Raw genomic sequence first — 24,293 nt, 5'->3', positions numbered from 1 at the left:
TCAATTCTTGGGCTCATTCTAGCTGACCAATCAGAATCAACAGTGCAGAAACAATTGGTTGCTAGGCAGAGATCGGTCCACAGCCTGGTGGATGAAGGGGGGGTTGAACAGATGAAGCATTCGCCCTGTGGTTTCACTTTACCGTCAGCAGGGAGAACAGGCGGTCAAAGCTGGAGGCTTTGAACGCCCTTTCCAGCCAAACCTCCCGATAGCCATTCAGGAAGTAATTATTATTTTTGTATCTGAGGATGAGGTAGTGTTATGCAAGAAAACAACACAGAGGAGAGAATGTCATTAGGGAGGTGATGAGGGGTTTACATGGGCACACAATCAATCAATCCCCACCACCCCCCACGACTACTTGGTGACTGCCTGTTATGTACGGTTAGATTGAGACAAAGCAATGTCTTAATCGGGTTCTCATGTCAGTATTGACTTGTTGACATTGTAAATCAGTTCCACAAGTGTGACAGGTGTTGAAGAGACTCACCTGGGTAAATTGTAGAGTGGAGCCATGCGGAAACACGCCACCACAGCACGCTTACGCTGTTTGGAAAGCAGCTTATGCCTGACCAACTTCTTATTTCTCAGAGGCCCCTCCACCTGAGCGACGGAGAAATGACGACGGTGAAACATATAAGTGGGGAACAGTGGTGTTGTGACAAAGATGCTATGCGCTTGGTGCTATGCGTTAAAGGACTTGATGTAGAAGTACATAGGATGTATTGTTTTACTTGTGTTTTTTACCATGGTATTGAATTGGTATAAAAAAAAATTTGGAATTTCACTGGTATTGGTATGGACAACTAAATTATATTGTGGTATTGTGACATCCCTAGTGTAGGTCCGTGCGCTTTAAATGTATTATTGCGGGGCCAAAAGGCGCTTTGAACATTTTTTTTGGGTGCAACTAAATGATGTGCTGGTGCACCTAAATGAAAACGCTAGGCGCTCCAGTGCTACCAATGTAAAAAGTTAGTGCACGTGTCATCTGGGTAGATTTATCTGTGATGTACTTTTTATGTCTGAAGAGAAATACCGCATATTCTTATGTGTTATGTCCTGCGATGTGTTGTTGTAAGAACCCGTGTCTCTACCTGCTCCAGGTGGAAGACTGCAGCTGAGATGCTCTGCACTCGGTCCACTGTTTGTTCTGAGTTTACGGGTTCCTCGCTCTTCACCACCACGTCGTGGTACAGGTTCAGCTGCCACTGGACCGCCGGGTCTTCAGACTACGACGCAATAACAATCAAAATCAATAAATAAACAAGCAGCATTATCCATATATATTACTCAAACTGCTCTTACAGTAGAATTACAGCTATACAGAACATCATCTCACCTTGTCCTGGAGATGGAAATTCTGACGCAAGTGCTCCTTCACCTCATCATCTGTGTCTTTCTATGAAGGGAGAGGGTATTTATAACAGAGAAAACAATTGCAGTGTTAATACACTATTGCTAGAAGACTTTAAAAGCAAATAGTCAGAGTGCTTATGTGCATATAAAGCTATCCCATTGGTCTACATACTGAATGTCTATTGCATCGAAGAAGAAATTCTATGTTGCATCACAACAGTACTCTATTATCATTTCTTTCTTTCTTTTCAACACCTCCCTTATACAATGAGAACGACCACACGGACCACAGTTGCACTCTGGATTAATATATAGTACATGTATCTTTAAGAGAAGATTTAGAAAGTTGGACTTCTAATGATTACATTTCTTAACTTCCACTTTCATTAATTTCATCCATCAGTGAATCAAATTATAAGACCTATAATAACTTAAGATAAGGCTGAATATAAGGACAGCGTAATAAGAGATAGAGTACATGTTGGACCTCCTGCAAAGACAAAGTGTCCCTGTTAGTTAGGATTTAGGTGGTCTAAAACATCTTTTGCACCAGGTCCTGTTTTAGTCAGCTTACCAGACTGTAGCGGATCTTGGCGAGGGAGATGAGCTCCTGGTCTCCGGGGGTGCACATGTTGAGGCCGATGGGCAGCAGCTTCTTCAGGGCCGCTACGATCAGGGAGGTCTGGATGGAGTAGTACTCCCCACGACGGCGCTTGTGTTTCCTCTCCTGGTCCCCCCCTGACTACAGAGAGACCAGAGACACACCTTTTCATACATTGCTTTCTTCCTCACAATTACTGTATCTCTATCTTGTATTTCTAATTTAACTTTATCCTATTTTGTTGTCCTTGTGTAATTGTTTTATTGTAAATAAAAGCTGAGGAGCTTTTTCTCCACTGTGAGCAAACACCCCGAGAGTGCAAATAAATAAACTGTCCGGTTCTGCCAGAACAAATAAACAACCAACTCTCACAGGGTCGGCTTGTTGAGCGACTGCTGGACCAAACACTGTCAACATCCAGATATATGACCCGGCTTTACTACCACAAATATCCGCATGATATGTCTTGATGTCGTAAACCCCTCGCTGTAGAGGAGAATTTAAGAGGTTTGAACTCATACAGTTGATTTGTACAACATCTCATAACAGCACATGTCAGGGGATCTAATACAAACACAAGGAAAGTGCTTAGAAGGGCTTTTGCATTCATTAGCAAAGTTTGCGAAATACAGCAGCAAGAAAATGGAGCACACGGGGATCCCGTCAGGAAAAGTATTCAGGTTGTGTTCAGCTTTTCCAAAGTGCTGACACAGTGGAGACGACAGGAGGAGAAGAGCGAGACAAGTCCAAATTAAACCCAGAGAGAACTGAGATGTGCTCTGCTCCGTCTCCTGGGTTCATTACAGGACAGATGTCTCGCAGAATGAAAGGTCCATTTCCACAGGAAACAAGGTAATCTTAGGAGGCCTGTGAGTCGCCTCGCCTTTACTGAGTAAATTATATCTACTATATTTCAGATCTTAAGGGGCTCTAATTCAGACTTTTACAATCCCACAACTCCACCACACCATCAGAACACTAATACTTGAGTATTATAGGATAGTAACTTGAGTATTTCTCAGCCTGGCAATGACTATTTCATCAAGCTTTCATCGTGTCATCAGCAATATCTATAATTGTGCTGTTTTGTACTCACCCATATTACATGTAATAGTCATTATATTTACCTTGGACATCTTGGATTTGCCCTCTCCAGTCAGGAAGCCCAAATTGTTGATTTCATTCTGAACCACAAAGTTTTGCTCCTCACGCTTAAAGTTCTGGGGACAAAGAGAAGAAGTTGATCAGCAAATACATCTTCAGCACCAGCATCCTGGCGTCAAACATTATATTGTGATATGACTACTTGATTGAATAGTGAGGCTTACATGGGACTTGCACCAGAGGATGAAGATCTCCGCCACCATCCTGAAGAGCTCAGTGGAGTTTGCGTCCGGCTCCTTCAGCCACCGGCACCTGGAATGGACGATGACATAAACCAGGGACATTTTCTATTGAGTTACATTACGTTGTGTTAGAACTGTACAGGACATGACACTATTATGAATTAATAAATCAGAACTATAGGTGGCTAAAGCTCAGGGACTACAGGAAACATATTTGTGATGTTTGAAACTGAACAAACGAATGTTTACAAATCAAAATCTTGAAATAAAAACTCATCTTTCTTTGCTAATACTGTACCTGTTGTTGTCCACATAACGGATGAGCATGGGGTAGAAGGCGTAGAGGTCTCTGCAGAGCACAGCAAACTCATCCAGGATGATCAGCTCGGCCTCCTGGTTGTCACCTTTACTGTCGGCCTTCAGCAGCTCCTCTTCAGACACAACCTTCATTTGCAACACATCAACAACTCATCAATTCATTAGTATAAATGTCCTCACACACAAGCCCTTCCAACTCAGTGGTAATAATCTCCTCCCTGTATGCTCTCTCAGTGGGCGACAGAGGTATTTTTACTCTCGGTAGGTGATGTGGTTGAGCGTAATATTCTTGGACTAGCTCCTCTATCTACTGTCTGCTCCATATATACACTATAAATTCGGCAGCTTGTGATGGAGTGTGCAAAAATCTACTTTAACCACAGGTGTCACTGAGCAGTGGATACAATATACATTATATTTTAAGCTCTCACCTTCACTGTCTTCTTCCTCAGTTTGTCCAGAGTGGGCAGGAAGTGGGTTCTCAGCAGATCTGCTCCAGCCTTGCAGATGATTGGCTGAGAGTAGACTGGAGACAGAGACAATGGAAAATATTAGGGCTGTCAATCAATTAAAATATTTAATCACAATTAATCGCATGATTGTCCATAGTTAATCGTGATTAATTGCAAATAAATCTCAAATTTTGTATCTGTTCAAAATGTACCTTAAAGGGAAAGTATTTAATAATCAACATGGGAGTGGGTGAATATGCTTCCTTTATGCACATTTTTGTATATATTTATTAATGGAAATCAATTAACAACACAAAACAATGACAAATATTGTCCAGAAACCCTCAGTTACTGCATTTAGCATAAACAAATATGCTCAAATCATAACATGGCAAACTGCAGCCCAACAGGCAACAACAGCTGTCAGTGTGTCAGTGTGCTGACTTGACTATGACTTGCCCCAAACTGCATGTGATTATCATAAAGTGGGCATGTCTGTAAAGGGGAGACTCGTTGGTACCCATAGAACACATTTTCATTCACATATCTTGAGGTCAGAGGTCAAGGGACCCCTTTGAAAATGGCCATGACAGTTTTTCTTTCCCAAAATTTAGCATAAGTTTAGAGCGTTAATTATCCTCCTTTGCGTGGGTGGCACCAATGAATTCTTTAGGTTTCCTAGTTAAATATGATGCCAGTATCTTCACTCTAGCTTTATAACTGAGCCTGCTACAACCTCCAAAAGATTGATTGCATTAATGCCTTAAAGAAACTGGTGGCGTTAAAACAAATTTGCGTTAATGCATTATAATCGCATTACCTTTGACAGCCCTAGAAAATATATATTCTAGACATGAACGACTGAGACATACAGACACCAAAATCATTCCTCTGTCCCTGGAGATTATTGGCTCTGATGTCAAGTGTGACAACTGTCAAACTATATTCAGATCTTAGTTTTAGAACAACTACAAGTTTTTATATTAGATCAGCAATTGTGGATTTTACCCTCGTCTCTGAAAATATAACAATACCAAAAACAGGAGATATTAATCAACAAATAGTTAAATATAGGACACAGAGTGAATTAATTTCCTCGTTTGTTGGAAGTAAAATATTCAAATGTGGTTTTAAAAAGTGATAAAGAGCCTCGGGGCTATGAGCCCCCACAGCAGCCAATTATGTTTATCTGGCCTTTCCTGAACTCCCACGGAGGAATGTGCACTGGAAATGCAAATGTTCTGCAAAAAGTAAATGTTATTGTATTAACATTAAGTTCCCACATGGGCTTCATTGTTTAGAATAACTTTCCAGAGCGTTTACTATTATGCTGAAGTTTGACCTTAAATCTGTCTCTTTACTTGTTAATGTTTTTCAAAAGAGAAAATTAATGAGCAGGGTAGTTTCTACCTCTGTTGAGAACTAAACTCACCACCTAATGAAATGTAAATGCATATAACCATGAACCAATTCATTTGTAAAATTCTCTCACACTTCCTGACACCCCAAAAGAAACCCTTTCAAATCATATTTATTCTTTCTCTAACAGCCTTGAGTCTGACGCTTACCTGCAATCCTCTTCATCCAGGGGGCGTCGTCGATGCCCAGGTTGTTGTTGAGGATCTTGAGGATGTTCCCCAGGATGATGCTGAGGTGTTCAGAGGTCACCATAGTGCTGCACTTGGCATCTGGAGGCGAGTTCTCTGAACCTTTCTCCCACCAGTAGGACAGATAGTTACACAGCATGGGAAGCGTCACCTCAATGACCTGCGGGGGAGACAGGCTGAAGGTGACATGTCTGCATGACTGATTTTGAGGCAAGACAATATTTGTACTTTCAATGCAAATATGTCATGTAGGTATAAAAATATAATGTGAAAAGTTACGTACAAACGGTTAAAGCTGTTAATATCATTTTTAAAAGGATATCACTTCAAAATGTTCTACATCATTTAAATTAGATTGTAATATAGTATTCAGCGCTCACTGCAAAGTTAAAATGATATTCTCTTAAATCATTTAGCATTATTTTAAAGATCAAAATAGTGACAGGGCTCCCACTCCTTGTTAAGGAGTTAAGGACCGCCACATTGCATTGTGGGATATTTATGACGGTGTAGTGTTTAGCGTTATCATACTGAAATAGTTCACCGTAAATAGTGTGCAATTTGCGTACTATTGGTTTCATACTAAGGTTTTGGAGCGTAATAAATAGCATGTAAGTATGGAATTTCAGACGCAACCCCTGTTGTTGTGGGACCAAACGCCTACAAAATGCAGCTGTTTGCAAACGTTCAAATATCCCATCAGCCCCTTCAGACCTGCGGCATGTCACTGTAGCGAGCACCGGACTCCGAGACATCGCTGACATCTTTCAGCAGTCTGTCGAGACGAGGCATCTCTGGACACATCTCCTCCACCGTGTCCGGCATGCTCAGGACTAGAAAAGGAAAACACTTAATGAACACATTGAAAACATTTAATGCTCAAATGCATATATGCTGCAATATCAGGACATTGTAAATGAAAGGGATAATGATCAAAATTAGAATCAGGTGGACGCTCACTGGCTCTCTCTCGGGGGGTCTTGGTGTTGAAGACAGACAGCGGGTTGTGGGCGTTTAGGTGGGGCTCCAGGAACGCCACGGGCATGGCTCCCACCAGGGTCGCCAGGCTCTCCCCAAAAGCTGGAAGATGCCTGCAGATCAACATGTAAATTCATAAAGTGTACCACTGGGCTCTCAGTACCCAGAGCCTTCACACAGCACCACATGTGATCAGGATTCATTTAGACCAGACAGCTAAGGTAACATTTTGGTCATACTTTTTCACTGGTTAGTTTACAACTTGAGTCGGCTCAAGGTGGGAAACTTTCGTTTTATTGCCAGTCAGGGAGTAATGCCACAGAATCGTGATTTTAATGAAAAGATATTTCACAGCATGAAGTGTTTCTGGTGTGTCCTCTCCACTGGGCCATAAAATCTTTTATTATTTTCATTGATTTTCATTAAATATGATCGTTATCTAAACCTCTGCCTTCATTTTGTAACACATACTGTGTCACAACAACCGTGGCATACGTATCAGCAGATTTTCTATTATGGGAGTGCATGAGGTACCGTAAAATCCTGCTTCACGTCCACAAATGAGAGTTAATCAAAAAGCTTGACAGCCATATCCTAATTAACAGAGACAAGCATAATGTGGCTTATGAAATTCTATTTCACAGTTCCTTGATAGAAGATGATAGAAATTATAGTAAGCATTAATCATTACCAAGGAGTCTTAAACTTAATGATTAAATATACAGTTATGTTCATTTGTAGAACCAAAAGCCATTTTACATCCTGCTGCACGGTTTTAGAAAAGTTCAGCGTCCTAGTGTACCGTACCTCTCCACAAAGACGTTCTTTCCTGTTCCCAGAGAGAAGAAACAGGTCAGGATCCGGTAGCAGGACAGCTGCACATCATCCACTGAAACAAACAAAAACATTCAGCAAGCACACATTCATCTTTTAATCAACACCAAACTCGTACTTATATACTATACGTACTACTAGAATTACCGCCTCACTGTCGTATGCCTCCGCCAACCAGTCAAGGTGCAGTTTAGCATTTTATCCTATTAGACATTTCTGTGAAATTGTCATAATTAGCGTATGAATTCTTGAGTCTTGAGCCATTCTTGTTTGTACAAGGAGACAGACGCCTTATTAATAAAATGACCAAGTCTGTTCAGTTACTATCTATTTATTATTATTATTTTTTTAATGTTATATTCATGATTTTTTTTTATTCAAAAAGCAATACAAATCAAAATATGTACTCTGTATCTACCCTGTGCAGGTGGCAGGACCACAGGAATATACAGTAAGTAGGTGCTGGGGATCTGGCGTGTGAATTTATTTTATTTGTTTATTATTTGTATGTATTTATATTTATTTATTATTATTATTATTTATTTATTTTCATTCAGGAATTAACACGTTTGATTTATATATATATTTTATATTTTTATAATGTATTTATTTATCTATTATTATTATTATTATTATTATTATTATTATTATTATTATCATCATCAATTTACAGTTAGTATCTGCTACAGTATATGTACATATTATTTTATTTGCTGTGGTTTAGGTTGTTGTAGTCATTATTCTTAAGGAAACAATAAAAAGCATTATTAAAAAAAAAGAAGCAAAACAAATAAAGTAAAAAAAAAAATGTAAATGGCGAGTGTGGAAACAGAAACTCACAGAGCAGGTCCACATCAAACTCGTATGTTGTGATGTGGTTAAACAGCGCAGTGAGGATGGGCAGCAGCGCCACAGTCACATAGTTGATGCTCTGGGTGACGCTCTTCATCTGGGCACGGGACTGCATGAACTTCCCCAGTTTTAGCATCTCCAGCAGCTTCTCCAGGTCCTCCGACGCATTCTCAAAGAACGTCCGAAACCCGGCTTTGACCAGCTCTGAGCCGGACTTCATCACCGTTCTGAGAGGAGGGGAGGGGAGGGAACGCAAGGGCTTAATGTGCATCCACAAGTTTAAATGATCTACTTGATGGATCATCGTGCGTCTACAGACAACAATGTGCGCTTACCTGGTGTCGAGCGAGTGCGTGAGGATGTGCAGACAGCTCACCATCATTGCAGAGTCACTTCCTGTGAGAGAAACATATACTGTAGACGTGGAAAGAGATTCAAAGCAAAAGGGGCACACGAGGATACAGACAGAGGCAACCTTACCAAAGAGAGAAATCCTGTGTCTGACAAGAGCTGCCAGCTTACAGAACAGGCTGGAAAAGACAGACGGTGAGAACAGAATTGAACAAAAAGCTTCAGAGAGAACAAAGAGCTGAAAAAAAGTAAAGTAAGCAAGGAAATAAGAAAAGGTCTGAGGAAAGAGAACTTCTTCACGGCAAAAACATCTCTGAACATCAAAATCCCGACAATGGAAAATACTGATTACACAGATTATGTATCGTTTCTTCTCCACAGTACCTGGTGACCATCTCCTTCTCTTTGTTGGAGGCACATCCACAGCTGCTCAGGTTCTTGCTGGGCGTGGACAGGAAGTACAGACAGTGGTTTTTGAAAGTTTGATCTGCCAGAGGAAGCAACACCTGGAGAGAAGAAATACAGATATGAGACAAAAACCTCAATGATAACCTTATTTAAAGTAAATTCAACAAGTGGTTCCAGACCTTGGCAAAGAACTTGATTTCCTGGTCATGAGGTGATTTGTCCGTCTTCCCACTGGTGGCCATGGCCTCTGGATTCACAACAATGTTGAGTGGCCAAGTCAGCGTCAAGGAAGAATCAATGTTAAGCTCCTCTTAAGTGTTTTAAACGCCACATACTCACCGAGATGAGCGATGAACTCCTGGGCAGAGTCGACGTACTTCAGCATCCTTTTGAGGAACTTGTTTGCGAAACGTTTCTCCATGGATGATGAGTCCTGTTCTATGTCCTTCTGACCTCTGCCAGATGAAAACAAAAGTATAAACGAACCACACAAATAATTACTGTTCAGATTAATGATGCACCAATTGCAATTTTAAAAGTATGACCTTCCAATTCCGATTTTCTTTCTAAGAACTATGTATATTTTCTTCAATGAAGGACACACTGGAGTGAGAGGAGGTTAACCTGATGATGGTGTAGCCGCTGATCTGTAGGAACTTGAAGAGGTCTTGGGCTTTCTCTCTATCTCTGTACTTCTCTTTAGCTGTCAGGGTGTCATAGGGAACCAGCAGCGGGTGGGTCCCTCCTCCTGACGAGTCAAATCGAATCCGAAAATCATTTCAAAACACATTTTACACAACTCACTAATCAGAATTACTGCAGCTCGAGTGTATTTTTATATACTGTACATTTACACACCTTTGCTAATGAGTTCAGCTTTCTTCTTCTTGGACCAGATGTTGTGGTAGTTTTCTGCCACCACCTCCACCATGCCCTGCACATACAACAACAAAAATCAGATCTGAGATGACACACTGAGATTAAAGCACATGTGCCAACTTATTAGAACGATGATCATATTATTATTATTATTATTATAAAAACAATTATAATAAGTTGAACAAACACCAACCTGTAACTCTCTTGACAAAGTGACATTGTGCAAATCCATCGGAGCAGGACTGAATCCATTTATCTATGAAGTCAGAAAGAGACAATACAAGTACAAAATAATATTTGAATATTAAAACCATTAAACGCATCATTCCACAAAATGTTCTTAAAATCAATGTACAATACAGCTTTGACTCGATTACTATCTGACTCAAAGCTTTTACATTTGTAGTTCTTAACATTTTGGTTTGTGGGGTGTGATGAGATTGATCCAACCGTGCGAAGTGAAGCGATTTGGTTCTTTGACAAAAAAACCCACTATTTTTCTGACTTTTTCCTCGTAAATTCGTGACATTATAAACTATATTATATATACTATACTATATATAATAATCAAGTTTTTTTACTCATCAATTTTGAAGTTTTTGCCTAATAAATTTACCACTTCAATCTTAGAATATAAAAGTTTTTTTCTAGTAAATTTTAATTTTTTTTCTCGAAATATTACCCTCCTCCCCCAGCTCCGTAAACTATCTTTTTTTACTACAATGGCCCTAAGACGCTGTCATACCTTAATATTCTCAACTGTACCTTACAGAGTTATATCACACTAATCTAATCCACAAACATCTGCATGTTCATGGTATACAGATTATACGAAGGTATACATATTCTCACAGCTGACTTTATAGTTAACATAAACTCTCTGTAAAAAGTGACATATGCATTTTTTGTGTGTACGCAACATTTCTACATCTAGATACAGGGCTTACTTCATGATATATTTATTTCTTAAATGTCTGACACAGATACTGATATTGTTGTGCAAATATGAACAGACTATAGCTTTTGCAACGAACAAACTTGAAAGGGAACTTTATCTAGGGCAAAAGGGTGTAACATAAGTAAATTCAGCAGTAACCATATTTCCTGCCAGAAAGTTCACATTATTATTTCAGAAATGAACAATTACTTTAACAGTAAGTCACAATGTGAAGTTAAAGTTTTGTGGCGCTGAAACAAAACAACAAAACAGTCTTTGATGACTTAAAACTGGAGCAACTATTTCTCAGTCCGAGACAACATTCATGCTTTTCAGTATTTATTCTGTATTTATAACTTATTCATCATTTCTATGATAAATGAAGCAAGTCGTTAAAGTGATACAAGCCATTAGCTTTGCTGCTTTGTGCGTATTATTCTTGCAGGGCAAAGGAGTGGTCCTGTCATTTCATTTTTCAAAAGGGGCATTATTATAAATTATCTCTGCAAAAACACCACGGCAAAAGCTGAGGCTATTTAACACAGAGGACAAAGACAGAAAGGAGAATCTTGTGAATTGATGTCAGTTAGAGAGATAGTAAACAAATATCACAAAGGAAACATTTGTGACAACACTGAGTGCAATAAGTAAGTGGATCAAACATCAGGATGTTACCTGAGACTCCGAGATCTTTCGCTGTTTTTCACTCTCCTTTTGTTGGAACATGGCGTCTCCTTCCTTGGTCCTCTCAATGTTCCAGCCCATAGTCAGCATGCTCTTCAGTGACTCCTTCACTGGCCAGCGATAACTTTCTCTCTCCTAAATATTAGCACACACACAAAAGTAAAAAAAAAAAGAAGTAATTTATGTTTGAAACACAATCATGGGTTGAAGCCAGAGTTGGTTATCTTCTTCACATCATTTTGACAGCAATCAATAAATCAAATGCTCTGACAAAATAAAATAGAAAATCCAGTATTTGTGGCTGTCGCAGGACGGTAAGAGGCCTACCTGCCTCTGCCAGTGCACTCATTGTGCGTCACCAGAGTCTTTCACAAGCTGCTGGCTTGACAGCTGTGAGTACTGTGACTAACAATAGCCATGTTCGTCGTTCACGTTCATTATGATATGTTTACGTTCTTATGATCATTTTGGGGGAGTGGCTTTGGAGGGAGGCCTGAAGCGACGGACTGTTATGGTACGTGTCCACAGGCTCCGTGCTTTCCACGCTCCCCATTCATTGTCTATGTAAGCAGCCGCGCAATGCATTCTGGTAGCGTGGCGTCTCGATTCGAGAAACGGAGCGTCACGACGCTCGCTCCTCATTTGCATAAAGTTGAGGGCTCGTCTACTTTATGCAAATTAAGGGGCGTCCGACGCGACTCGCCGCCTCTCGAAACTCCCGAGAACTCTATTAAAATAAACATTGTCGATCCAAAATGAAGACAGATTCAGCAGCTGCTCGGCTTATTTCTCGCCGAAGAAACACATTTCGGTGAACTATTTTCGTGAAATAAGAGAAGAAAGTTTCCAAACGAGCCTCCATACTGGTTCCGGTTTTAAAGCTGGGAGCAACAGCCAACGGAGGGAAAGCCTTTGTCCAATCAGGTGGGGACAGCCTTGTGTCTAGTGACAGCCCACCAAGCGTCCAATGTTGGGAAGCGTCGCGTCCCCTCGCGATAAAAAACGCCCCTGTGGACACGTACCATCAGTGTTGCCAACTTGGCGACTTTCTCTCTAGGGACTTTTGGAGCTGTAGTGCTGCTAGCTACTTTCATTGGAAAAAAGTTGTCAACACTGGGCTGGGTTTTTAGGTTGGATCTTTTTTAAAAATCTAGTGTACTCTTGCTAGTTTCTCAAGATTACCCACCCTAGCTTTAAGAGAATGCTTACTACTCCCCTGGCAACAGCTGTGTATGAACCAGTGTGTTTGTACCTTCTCACTCAGCGCTTTGTAAGGCTTCAGCAGTGGATGTGTTTTGGCCTGCTCATCCAGGCTGTCTCCAAGTTTCCAGCCTGCCGACACCTGCAACAACAGTTTATTGTAGGCCGTGTAGTATACTGCATTTCAGGTACATAAACTCAGCAGTATAAATACTAATATACTGAGAGTGCTTGCTGACCATGCATGCTACTGTAACAGACAGTGTAGAATACAATTAAAACAAAATCAAGTCATCTATTGTATATGAAAGATGGCATGAATTAAATGGACATGGACGGGGACTAACCTTCTCTGAGGACCACTTGTCATGGGAATGCTCTGCATATTTGTTGGCAATGTACTCAAGTTTTTCAGGAAGGGAGATACTAGACAGTGGAGATAAAGTTTAAATATGTATTGTTATTTCAAAGTCAATTTTACTTAGCTTTGTTTTGATTTGTAGACACAGACAATTGCCATTTTTAAGAAAAAGCTAATATTGTAAAAACATTACATCAGTTTTAGATATTAGATTAATTTCTACATTGTGTCTTTTAATCTCCTTGATAAAAGTAAGTAAATGTATTTTCAGACCACTCACTTGGCAGTGTTGATTGGTTTGGGATCAAAGTCGCCCTGTGCATCCACTGATGCCTGTTTCTCCAGCGTTGATCCAGGAGAGGCATCCACAAAGTCTGGAGGTATGGCTCCAGCGATGGCACACAGGCAGGACATGGTAACTTTGAAAAGGTCAGCATCATACTTCTGCAGAAGAGACACACACAGCAGAATGAGGAAATGTCTGCTTAGCTTTTAGATGGACAGACTGAGTGGAGCAAAGCCAGGGAAAGAAAAAGAGGAGGCGGCAAAATGAAAGCTGGAAAAAGTGTGCACCGAGCAACGGCTTGTCACAGACTGATAAATGATTCATCTGTTTTGGCTTCGCCTCAGCTGCACTGCTCACAAGCACTTCATTGAGCTTTCATTTCACTACCTCTGACTACCAAGAACTTTTCTCTCATGAGAGCCACACTCCGGTGTTAAAAACTCAAGTTTTCTGAAAACAGAATATAACAAAAACAACAGCAAGCAGAGGAAATCATTACTACAGAGCAAACACCACTAGACTACTAAACATTTTGTTATGCAACAGGGAGGGATTTAAGGAAAACACTGCCTCCTGATGCTTCTGATTTATTATCAGAGATAGAAAATGAGCAAGAGGAGGAGTAGATAAAGAAAAAACTGAGTAATATAGCTTTCCAAAATCATAAATACTTTCTTGGTCTGTGAACACACTGTCAGCTTATCTTAATGAATGTTATATACAACAGGGTTTGTGGTCGTACCTTCTGAGAAAGGGAGTCAAAGATTCCCCAGAAGAGTTTCTTGGTGAGGAGGAGCTCCTCCTCGGAGGCGATGCCAAAGCTGCCCATACCCGACGGCAGGCAGTAGTACTTCCAGTTCTGGTCATAGTGGTTGGTCAGAAGCTAGAAATAAGAGATACAAGAAAACAATGATTTTAGTTCAAGTTTATTGAAGCGTGGGTCCTTTATTATTTTATTTTTTTTAGGTATTTATATCATTCTGTAGCTTTCCAGTGGTGTTTCTTATGTATTCAAACCTGAACATTCACATTTTAGTACCTGCACGGAAGCTAAGCAATGTACTGCTGTGTGGACGCCACAATAGTTCGGATCCGAAAGTCACACAATAACACAAACAAACTAACCGATGCAGCGGTAGACCAGCAACTCCAGTGTTCTGCGAAAAATTACTGTTTTTGTGAATGGAGTCTGGTGGCATTGAAGACAGTGATACAACGGCTTCAGTTCCCTGTCGGAAAGGGCTGTCTGGCGGAGAGATAAAGCGGTGAAAAATATTCTAAATATAGCTTACACTTAAACTAATATTGATTTTTTTTTTAGGTGGGCCTTTTTTAGGAGGCTAAAATATGTATTTCTTCCGTCCACAGCCGCTTTACCTCGCCGTCAGACAGCCCTTTCGTACGGGGAACTGAAGCTGTTATATCGCTCTCTTCAAAGCCACCAGACTACATTCTCAAAAACAGTAATTAAACCTCCCAGAACGCAGGATTATACATACAACCACATTTAAAAAAAATCTAAAGTAACCATTTCAGTTATTTCCAAACTTAGCACAGCTGACGTTTACATTATTCATAACCTTACTGATTAGCTTCCTTTGGTAACCTACATCATTGCTTTCTGCTGACGGCTGAGTGGGCGTTTCCATTTGAAAAAAACAGAAATGGACCCACCCTTTAAATATTCTTGCACATCAATGGCCAGAGAGTACAGTTTTTACTGTTAATTCTGTATTATATGTATATAGGGTAAAATAAATGATGTCTAATGTCACCTGACTTCATTCAGACTTTAAGAAATGCTTGGAGGAGGAAACAATATGTCTGGGTGTTCAACACACAGCAAGTGAGGAAGATAAATAGGTTGTGAAATATGAGATGCCTCTGATTGCTTGTTATAATTATCCCATAACTCTTGTTTCAACTAATAAATCAAGCACAATAGTGACTGTCCAGTGTCTCACCGTGAGAGGTATCTTGCAGTATTCAGTGAGCATGGGAACGTCGAACACCAGCCGTCTGAGCAGCTGCTGCATCATGGAGGGGCGTAAGTGCCTGTGAATTATATCAATTACATTATTTAATCATAAGTTTGATACAGTAGCTACAATAACTGCAGATTCAGTATAATATATATATACACATATCTGATATAATTCTCTCATGTGCAATTAAACCAGGCCGAGCAGCTGAACCATAATATACATATACTCAACTGTATGAAGGATAGCATTGACCTTAAGTACGTAGCAGAAACATTCTGTATTCAAGCTGTGTGATTCAGGGTCAACTGAGGTTAATCTCGGTCAAAAACATCTGAAACGGCTGCAAACATTATGTGATTAAAATCCTTAACTATCAGTGTGATCATTCTGTGACACCAAATAGGCTGTTTGTAAAGTTACGCTGCTTTTCCTCGTGCGTAAATGCGCACAGTGTCTCTCACTTGTGTGACGCAGTGCCTGCGGATAAAACTGAAATCCGCGCATTTCTACCCTCAAGTAATATTGCCCTTAATCTAGTACACTTAATGTCATTGTTTCCTGCAGTTTGTCCTACAAGCTGTTCAATATGTGTTGCACTAAACCCAGTGAAAAGCCCTTTGACAGTAGCCTTGTTTGAAAGATAACATTGTGCAGCCTAAATCTCCAGCTCCCCTTTACTACTTCCCCTCAGCTGAGTCTGAACAAAGCTTGGCGGGACTTACTTGCAGATAGCCAGCAGACACTCCTCGATGGCGTCCCGTTGGGCTTTGGTGAGCGAGCGTCCTTTGGACAGCCGGTAGATAGTCTGCAGAGTGGAGTCAATCAGCTGCGCGTAGTGCTCCGTGCTGCTGAAGAGAGCGGCGCAGCGGGTGAGCAGAGGCAGCAGGGCCGAGCCGATGTACCGGTTCATGGCCAACGCCGTCCCAGTGGTGCTCAGCACCTCCTGTTGAGCAGAGAACAACACATTTAGGCTGAAGAATGGAGAGGCACAGTAAACATCTCCCCATGTGTCAAGATTTCTATCAAGTTGAAGTGAATTTAGGCATCTGGCAACAGCAAGAAGAAACGTTATGTGCTAAGGAAAAGTGGAGTTGAGAAGACTTTCACTGAATGTCACAGTTAGGAATCCAGGTTTGAAAAGGGCATTGACTCTAGAAAGGTGAAAGGTTCACAGTGTTTCAATGGTGATTCACACATTGCCACAGTAGGGAGTATTATAGCACAAGACAAATAAGACCGTTTGAATACAGATCATATGCAGACGAGCAGATGTTTAATGTTTCTAACCTGATGATTTCACCAATAATTATGTTAATGTTTCTGTCAGCTCTGAAGCAGCCATGATTAGGCTTTGTCCTGGCTGTAGTACTGAGCAAACTGTCCTCATGTTTGCTGAGATTATCTGCCTCTGTCACACATATAATGAGCAAACTGGAAACGGTGTGCACTGGAATGATACTAGAGGACAAAAACACCATTCCACTTAGAAACGTAATAGGAGCAGAGATAGAGAAGACAAAGATTTAATATTACACCTGCTAGCAGCGAGCGCTTTTACTTTGTTCAACTACAGTTTAATAAGACTTAATGTTCTCTTTGAGGAAACACAAATGTTTTGGTAGGTAGCGAGTAACAGAATGGGTGTTCTAAGGTGAAAGCTTGCCGGGGATTTGTAGTGAAAGTTATTTCCTCTCACTCACCGTGTCCAGAGACGCAGAGGCTTGCAGGTCAGGCAGGAAGCCGACCTCCAACATCTGGAGCAGGAAGCTCTGGTCCTCGATGCCGTACACTCGTTCCAGGAAGAGCACCATGGGGGCCTTGTGGTCCGGACAGAAACAGGCTGACATGTCGGGTTCTGTCACTGTGCCATCTGAAGGTTAAACACATTTTAGGGGGACAGAAGTTTCAGGATAATGTGCCATCTGCAAACATAGTAGTTATCATTTCTATTTAATCTGATACTTTCACTAGTAGTCCTGACTATTGAAGTGTATTTAACTAACAAAAGCTAATCTTTAAATACAGTATCGAATTAGGGATGCACAATGTTGTTTTTTTCAGCCGATACCTGCTCCTCATGGCTGATACTGATAAGATAATTGATAATTTCACATTTTTGTGATTTAAAAAGAAGTTTATAACCTGTAGTTTATGCACACCTGAGGGTTAGAAAGGGAGCAAATATGGATTAATCGTCCATAGCTCTGACCAAATCCATCCGATATCACGATTGTTAACACAACAAAAACAAAGAACAGTTCTGACTCTTCAAATGTTCATTTACTTTTTTTTAGTAAAGTACATAAAAAAAACTTGTATTGTACAAATCGCAATCGTGTTGTCTTCCTCTGAAACTGTGAAAAACATCCACACTGGCAACGAAATGTTTGGCTCTCTAGTAAGTGTGCTGCATTTGTTCTTCTTCTTCTTCTCTGTTTTTAGTGGTGGATCGCAAACTAATCGCAAATACCACCACCTACTGTTGATGTGCAGATGCTGTGCTTGATAAGTCAATAAAAGCAATTTGGCTTTGTATTATCAGCCGATAATGTATCAGCTAGAATTTAGAATTCATGAGCAAAAGATGTAGAAACAAAAAAGATAAACAGTGTGAAAAAGCGTCACCGATATATTTAAGGTAAAAGTAAGGTAAGGTAAGATTTCAGGCATGATAAGCTGTGGAAAGTTATTACAAAAGCTAAATGAGTTCAGTCATTTAAGAAGATGTCACAAAGAAAATATGAAGTTAATTTTCTGGTGTGATTGCTGCTGATAAAGACTTTTTAGTTAAGATGATAACATAAAATATGCAAAAAAAGCACAAACTGCAATGGAGCTAGAAACAATTTTCCTCCTCAGTAGAAACACAAAGGGAGAAGTGAACAGATATTCACTTCTGGATGAAGCCTGGCTGGTATGACACAGTCATTTTCATGATATACCTCCAGAGCGGAGCTGAGATGATTTTCAAGGTGCAGAGATGTGAATTTATTTGCGTTGCCTTGATCTGGCAGTGTGACTCACCGTACACACCAGACAAATTAACTGTTTTATTCTCTTCATTTTTCCAGGCAGTAAAGTAATGTGACATGTTGGTTCAGTAGGCAGCAGAGAAAATTAGATTCTGATATAGTGTAGATTGTGTTTGTACATGCGGTTTAAATCGAGATGTTTTATCACGGTGCCGTGTGTGAGACCAGTTTCAGACATTCTTCTGCATCAGTTGGATTATTTTCTGTCACGTTCGGTTTCTTCCCCACTATATGTTTTCTCTTTATCTGTTGCTATTCAATCTGCCTCAACATCTGCATGACTTCATGTAGCTAGACAAAGACCAACATACCTTTATTAAGCACGGGCATTTTGAGGGGGATGCTGATGACTCCCACCAGGTCTGTCGTGGGAACCAGAGAGCGCAAGATGGCTCGGATACGCAGCGCCTCACCTTTACCCGCATTGATGAGCTGTACGAGACACCAATAGAGGAAATATTCAACTCCCTATTTCATTCAGGTGATTGTAGTGGTATCTCATACTGCATATATGATTGTGATAATATGAAAGTAAGTCTATTCATGAGGAAAAAGCTCCTCACATGCATCTCTGGAGCGCAGCGTCCCAGCAGATCAATAAGAGCCGAGTAGAAGGACATGATGGCGTTGCCCATGTGAATAACTTCTCCTTCTTCCTCACCAGACCTGAAACACACAAACAACAATTTGTCACTGTGACAACATATTTTTGGATACAGCAAACATCCCTAGTACTAAGAAAATGAGGAACCATAAATTCAACTAACTAAATTTTACAAGGTAGCTTGAGAAGAAAATGGGCACCAGAAGAGCAATAGATGAGCGACTGCATGAGCATTTATAACAGAGTTTTGGCACAATACATAATCTCCTTACAGACCACTGCGTTATACATATTGATTTTGACCAGCCTCCCAATCCCTCTCCTCACTTCATGCAATAATAACCTTCCCCATTAAAATGCAGCAAGTGTAGAACGGCCTCTGCATACTGATGTGAGCAGACGAGACCCCCAACACCTTCTAGAAAGCTTCCATCAATGTCAAGTCTGCTATATCCTTTTCTCTTTAACCTCTAACCAGACAAGTTTCTCTGTAGCATGTTAAAGTTATGTTTTAAATAGGGCTGTCAAAGTTAACGCAAATTAGTATTAACGCCACTAATTTCTTTAACGTATTGACGCAACTTGTGATTATAGGTTGTAACATGCTCAGTTTTAATGCCAGAGTGAAGATACTGGCATCATATGAAACTAGAAAGCCTAAAGAATCCACTGGTACCAACCATGTCAGCGAAGGAGGGTAAATAACGCTCTAAAGTTGTGCTAAATTCTGGCGAGGAAAAACTGGCATGGACATTTTCAAAGGGGTTCCTTGACCTCTGAGATATGTGAATGAAAATGGAAAACGAGTCTCCCCTTTACAGACATGCCCACTTTATGATAATCACATGCAGTTCGGGGCAAGTTATAGTCAAGTCAGCACACTGACACACTGACAGCTGTTGTTGCCTGTTGTGCTTGAGTTTGCCATGTTATGATTTGAGCATATTTTTTATGCTAAATGCAGTACCTGTGAGGGTTTCTGGACAATATCTGTCATTGGTTTGTGTTGTTAATTGATTTCCTATGATAAATATATACATACATTTGCATAAAGCAGCATATTTGCCCACTCCCATGTTGATAGGAGTATTAAATACTTGATAAATCTCCCTTTAAGGTTCATTTTGAACAGATACAAAATGTGCAATTAATTTGCCATTAATCACATTAACTATGGGATTAATCACGATTAAATATTTTAATGGATTGCCCTAGTTCAAAGTAACCACAAAGACACAGATAATGGGAGCCTTTATCACTAGTGACTGCTCATTGGGTTTCTACTGTCTGATGATGATGATCTAAACGCTGATTCACAGGCTTTTCAACCCTGACTGGACCAAAAGGATGTAAGAAACTGGTGTGGATTCGTACCCAGAAGTGATTGCAGCGGGGGTCTTAGGCAGGTCTAGGGCAGGATCATCAGAGATCTTGATGGCCTCCCTCATGGCGGCCAACAGACCGTGACCTCCCTCTCCTCTCAGGGCGGGGCCGAAACACTCCGGACGTCTGATCAGCAGCTTCACCACCACGTTGGCATTTTCCTCCACACTCTCACCTGGTATACAAACAGGGCAAAGGACGGGCATTTATAGGCAGTGATTTAATTTTCAGGACAGAGTTTGCTGTATTTACGTCATGCACTCCGTATGAAAGTGGACATACCATTGCAGAAGACGACGAACCTCAGGAAGGACAGGTAGCGCTCTCCCTCTATAGGGTTCCAGCCCAGGTCTGGGTAACCCTTAGCAACCAGCATGGCACAACTCTGAAGACCACAACCTGCCAGGTACATCACCACCTACACGCATACACACATTTCTGTTTCACTCCGGGGTATTATAATGGCACACTCTGTGTTTTTGACTGTCAGTGTCAGTAACAGTGACGGCTTGAAGGCATTTGCTGAGCCAGCTTATTCAAGTGGCACAAAATCATACTTCATTTTTCACTGAGAAAACTTGGGTGGCATGATGTTTTCTATTTCTGTCTGACTCACTTTCACCATACAAGAAGTCAGCAGTAAGGAGTTGTAATAAGAAATCACCTAAGTGGTTAATAAGGCATACTGTAGAGGAATCTGCTGATCGTTTTGCACTTCAAAATGTGTCAGTATTTCAGTCTGATATCATAGAAAATACTGATCATCATCATGCATGAAGACTTTAATTAAATAATAACAATAATTAATTAATTGATTCATGCAATTTGATTCAAATTCACAATTTTACAGTGCCTGAAATAGTATTAAACACTAAAGTAAGTCTACAATATGACAGATTTGTCAGCTACAACAACAGTTATCTTGAGGTCATACTGCACAATAAACTAAACGCTGGCTGGTAATCTAAATCAGCCTGAAACCACTTGGTGCACTTTCTAATAAATGTTCAAGGGTCAATAACGGCATAATTACAGTAAATTTCAGCCTCAATCACTTAGCTGCAGTCAAACGTGTTTGTTTGTGTGCTGAAGTAACAGACCTTTTCCAGATCAGGCTCCTCCAGGGCCAGAGCCAAGCCGTTGTTGTCCATCACTGAAGATGCTGCAACATCCAGCGGAGTGGAGCCCCGCATTGCTTCAGAGGCTACACACACACAGATACACATTTACACACACACACACACACACAAGGACAAAGACAAAGTGTTAACCGCAATGAAAACTGTACATTTGTTCTGTACTAAACAACAGGGGGCAGTCTATCTACATATGCTTCTGTGACATTCTCTATTCTCTCTCTTGCTGTTCAGAGTAGCAGGTAGTCGGATGGGATCGTTAGGAATGACATACTAATATTAATAGATTATTCAAACACTTAGGATATTTATTGTTAAAGCAAAAGAAAATATTATTTACAACTCTTACACATCTAGGAGATTAACACGCACACACCACATTGTTTCTAAAAGCTCTTAGAAAATGGCTCGGAACTGAAAATGCTACATTAAATCAGTAATATTTGACACTCAATTAAAACGTTTGTACAAATATACCTAATATAATGCTTTATAGATTAACTGCATTACTTTTAACAGACATATGTGTCTCCTGTCTATGTACAAAGACATTAACATTGTAATTAGGGCAGGGTGATATGCATTATAAATAATACCTTCATATTTTTAGGCTATATCGCGATATATATCAGACCTACTGTATAAATGATAAATTATTGATAATTATTAAATTTTGATTTACATTTACTACATCCCACACAAAACAAGATAAAACACATGACGTATATTCTATATATCACCAATCAATCAGAATATCAATACATATGATGAGCGTATCAATGCATTTTTCAATATGCAATTTATCAAAAATGTTGATGAAGGTCACAGAAATAGTCTGATGTTGTGCTGATAATTAGAAGTTAATGAATCCTCTGCGACCCAATGTGCAAAAACACTCCCTGCCAACATTAATTGTGACATTCCCATTGGGCACATAATCTGAACATAATTGTGCACACTGCTGCACGGCAATTTAGATAAAAAAAAACTATCAGTAATTGGTTTATAATTATAAGTACAGTATGTCCTTCATGCAAGCAAAGTTTAACAGAAGCAGAAAACACAAGGCACGTCTCCCAACACCTCCACACTGACATATGTGATTTATGAGTAAGCAAATATCAAATGTTTCATGTTAGGCATAACAAACTGGTGTGTTTGCATTCATCTGTCCTCTCCACACACCATGGGAACCTCTCCTCTTTCACAGACAGCAGCCGGAGCGCAGTGACTCATCAGTCCTGCCCTGCATGACTAAATAACCCCCGTCTCTCATTCTCCTGCCTCCCTCGCTGCCATTCTTCTCTCTCTCTTTATCAGCTGCCTTCCCTCTCCGCCCCTTTCACTCTTCTAACTGATACCTCGGTGTAATGTGGGCGATAAGTTTGTGTCTGCACTTCAATAAACTGAAAAACCCCTCCAGCAAGAGGCACCTATTGGTTTCAGTGAACATTCGGCTTCATTTTGGGAGCAGCAAAAGGGCAGCTTTTCAGTTCCTACAGGGTGGTAAATACTCGGAGAAATTCAAAATGTCAAGCAATCCATTTAATTTCTTCTCTCAATATTTCTCTCTTTCACTAGACCCTTTGGAAAATGTTACATTTTAAACCTCTGTCTTCCTCTCTCAGATTGATGTACACTGACTGTAATAGAAGAAAATGCTGCAAGGCAACTGTCAGAAGAATAAGCATAACAGCAGAGTAGACATTTCATTTTCTGACTACCAGTGCTTACCCAGCCCGACACTGCTGTTCTCCAGCAGGTAGCTCAGATGGTCAAACATGGCTTTCTGGTTCTGGCGGCTGATACGACAGAAGTAGCACAAGAAACGACAACAGCTGGCCACCATCTTGGGGAAGGCGATCTCCTGTGGACCAAAAATAGAAACACAAATGTAAAGATGAGCTAAAGTCAAAGCAGACCCCCTTATTGGCAACTTTATTTCTACTGCAGAAAAAGGTAACGCTTGCACACTTACTCCATGCCATAAAAGTTTTACAGTGAGATCCAAGAAGGATCGAAATGTTGTCATTAAACCTTTGTGGCATGGAGTACATGTACAGACGTTACCTCTTTCTTCACTGATGCTGTTTTCTGATAGCCTTGCACCTACAGTAAGTGATTTGTGTATAATTACCCTCCTTCAACTTTATTTCTATTGACATTTTTCAGGCAAAAAGAAGCAATTGACAAGAGCAACATTACACATATGTATGTGTAATGTTGCTACATACTATACATTTTCCTGTCCATCTTATTGGCACATATGTAGTCCATTTTTTCCAGTATTTTACATATTGATCATATCACAGTCTTAAGGTAAAGGTCAGTGTCTCAATACAGTTTATTTCGTTGTAGTCCAATCATCCTTTGAAGGAAGGTTTGGAGGTCTGCAGCCTCTTTCCATGTGATGGCGGTCTTCCTCTCCGCCAAGAGTATTTTAAACAGATATTCATCGCTGGTTATGAGTTTGTCAGCTCTTTTGTCACATTACATCTGGGAAAAATGCCAATCAACTTCTATTTAAGCAATCTCCAATACGACAAAAATAAGGGCAAGTCATAGACTGTATATAAGAAGTGGACGTAGTCACCGTGACGTCACCCATTGGTTTGTAGACTGCCGTTTTGAAACCTCGAGTTCGGCATTTTGGCCGTCACCATCTTGGTTATTTGTAACCAAAGATGACACAAGAGGGTG

The 24,293-nt window shown here is 40.3% G+C and overlaps 1 protein-coding gene across 4 annotated transcripts in view; it reads right to left on the bottom strand.

Moving 5' to 3' along the window:
- ryr3 (ryanodine receptor 3) overlaps nucleotides 1-24,293 on the bottom strand; it is a 133,467-nt gene that overhangs the window by 21,700 nt on the left and 87,474 nt on the right. For all 4 annotated transcript variants that reach the window (XM_074615784.1, XM_074615780.1, XM_074615782.1 and 1 more), the window contains 35 exons: nucleotides 23,328-23,460; nucleotides 21,558-21,661; nucleotides 20,740-20,875; nucleotides 20,449-20,632; nucleotides 19,034-19,136; nucleotides 18,782-18,902; nucleotides 17,139-17,308; nucleotides 16,161-16,381; nucleotides 15,418-15,508; nucleotides 14,196-14,336; nucleotides 13,448-13,611; nucleotides 13,154-13,232; nucleotides 12,859-12,948; nucleotides 11,598-11,741; nucleotides 10,179-10,241; nucleotides 9,965-10,040; nucleotides 9,731-9,854; nucleotides 9,446-9,561; nucleotides 9,286-9,353; nucleotides 9,083-9,204; nucleotides 8,828-8,877; nucleotides 8,683-8,743; nucleotides 8,336-8,574; nucleotides 7,469-7,550; nucleotides 6,644-6,774; nucleotides 6,398-6,516; nucleotides 5,645-5,843; nucleotides 4,056-4,150; nucleotides 3,605-3,750; nucleotides 3,289-3,376; nucleotides 3,088-3,180; nucleotides 1,934-2,101; nucleotides 1,343-1,402; nucleotides 1,098-1,232; nucleotides 491-603 (listed from right to left, as the gene is read on the bottom strand). In XM_074615784.1, the coding sequence (XP_074471885.1) occupies nucleotides 491-603; nucleotides 1,098-1,232; nucleotides 1,343-1,402; nucleotides 1,934-2,101; nucleotides 3,088-3,180; nucleotides 3,289-3,376; nucleotides 3,605-3,750; nucleotides 4,056-4,150; nucleotides 5,645-5,843; nucleotides 6,398-6,516; nucleotides 6,644-6,774; nucleotides 7,469-7,550; nucleotides 8,336-8,574; nucleotides 8,683-8,743; nucleotides 8,828-8,877; nucleotides 9,083-9,204; nucleotides 9,286-9,353; nucleotides 9,446-9,561; nucleotides 9,731-9,854; nucleotides 9,965-10,040; nucleotides 10,179-10,241; nucleotides 11,598-11,741; nucleotides 12,859-12,948; nucleotides 13,154-13,232; nucleotides 13,448-13,611; nucleotides 14,196-14,336; nucleotides 15,418-15,508; nucleotides 16,161-16,381; nucleotides 17,139-17,308; nucleotides 18,782-18,902; nucleotides 19,034-19,136; nucleotides 20,449-20,632; nucleotides 20,740-20,875; nucleotides 21,558-21,661; nucleotides 23,328-23,460 (4,229 nt within the window). The remainder of the gene's footprint in view (nucleotides 1-490; nucleotides 604-1,097; nucleotides 1,233-1,342; nucleotides 1,403-1,933; nucleotides 2,102-3,087; nucleotides 3,181-3,288; nucleotides 3,377-3,604; nucleotides 3,751-4,055; nucleotides 4,151-5,644; nucleotides 5,844-6,397; nucleotides 6,517-6,643; nucleotides 6,775-7,468; nucleotides 7,551-8,335; nucleotides 8,575-8,682; nucleotides 8,744-8,827; nucleotides 8,878-9,082; nucleotides 9,205-9,285; nucleotides 9,354-9,445; nucleotides 9,562-9,730; nucleotides 9,855-9,964; nucleotides 10,041-10,178; nucleotides 10,242-11,597; nucleotides 11,742-12,858; nucleotides 12,949-13,153; nucleotides 13,233-13,447; nucleotides 13,612-14,195; nucleotides 14,337-15,417; nucleotides 15,509-16,160; nucleotides 16,382-17,138; nucleotides 17,309-18,781; nucleotides 18,903-19,033; nucleotides 19,137-20,448; nucleotides 20,633-20,739; nucleotides 20,876-21,557; nucleotides 21,662-23,327; nucleotides 23,461-24,293) is intronic.

Source organism: Sebastes fasciatus, chromosome 18, assembly GCF_043250625.1.
Source record: "Sebastes fasciatus isolate fSebFas1 chromosome 18, fSebFas1.pri, whole genome shotgun sequence".
In the NCBI taxonomy this organism is placed as follows: Eukaryota; Metazoa; Chordata; class Actinopteri; order Perciformes; family Sebastidae; genus Sebastes; species Sebastes fasciatus.
Note: the sequence above shows the minus strand (reverse complement) of the source record. Positions and strands in the feature narration are given on the sequence as shown.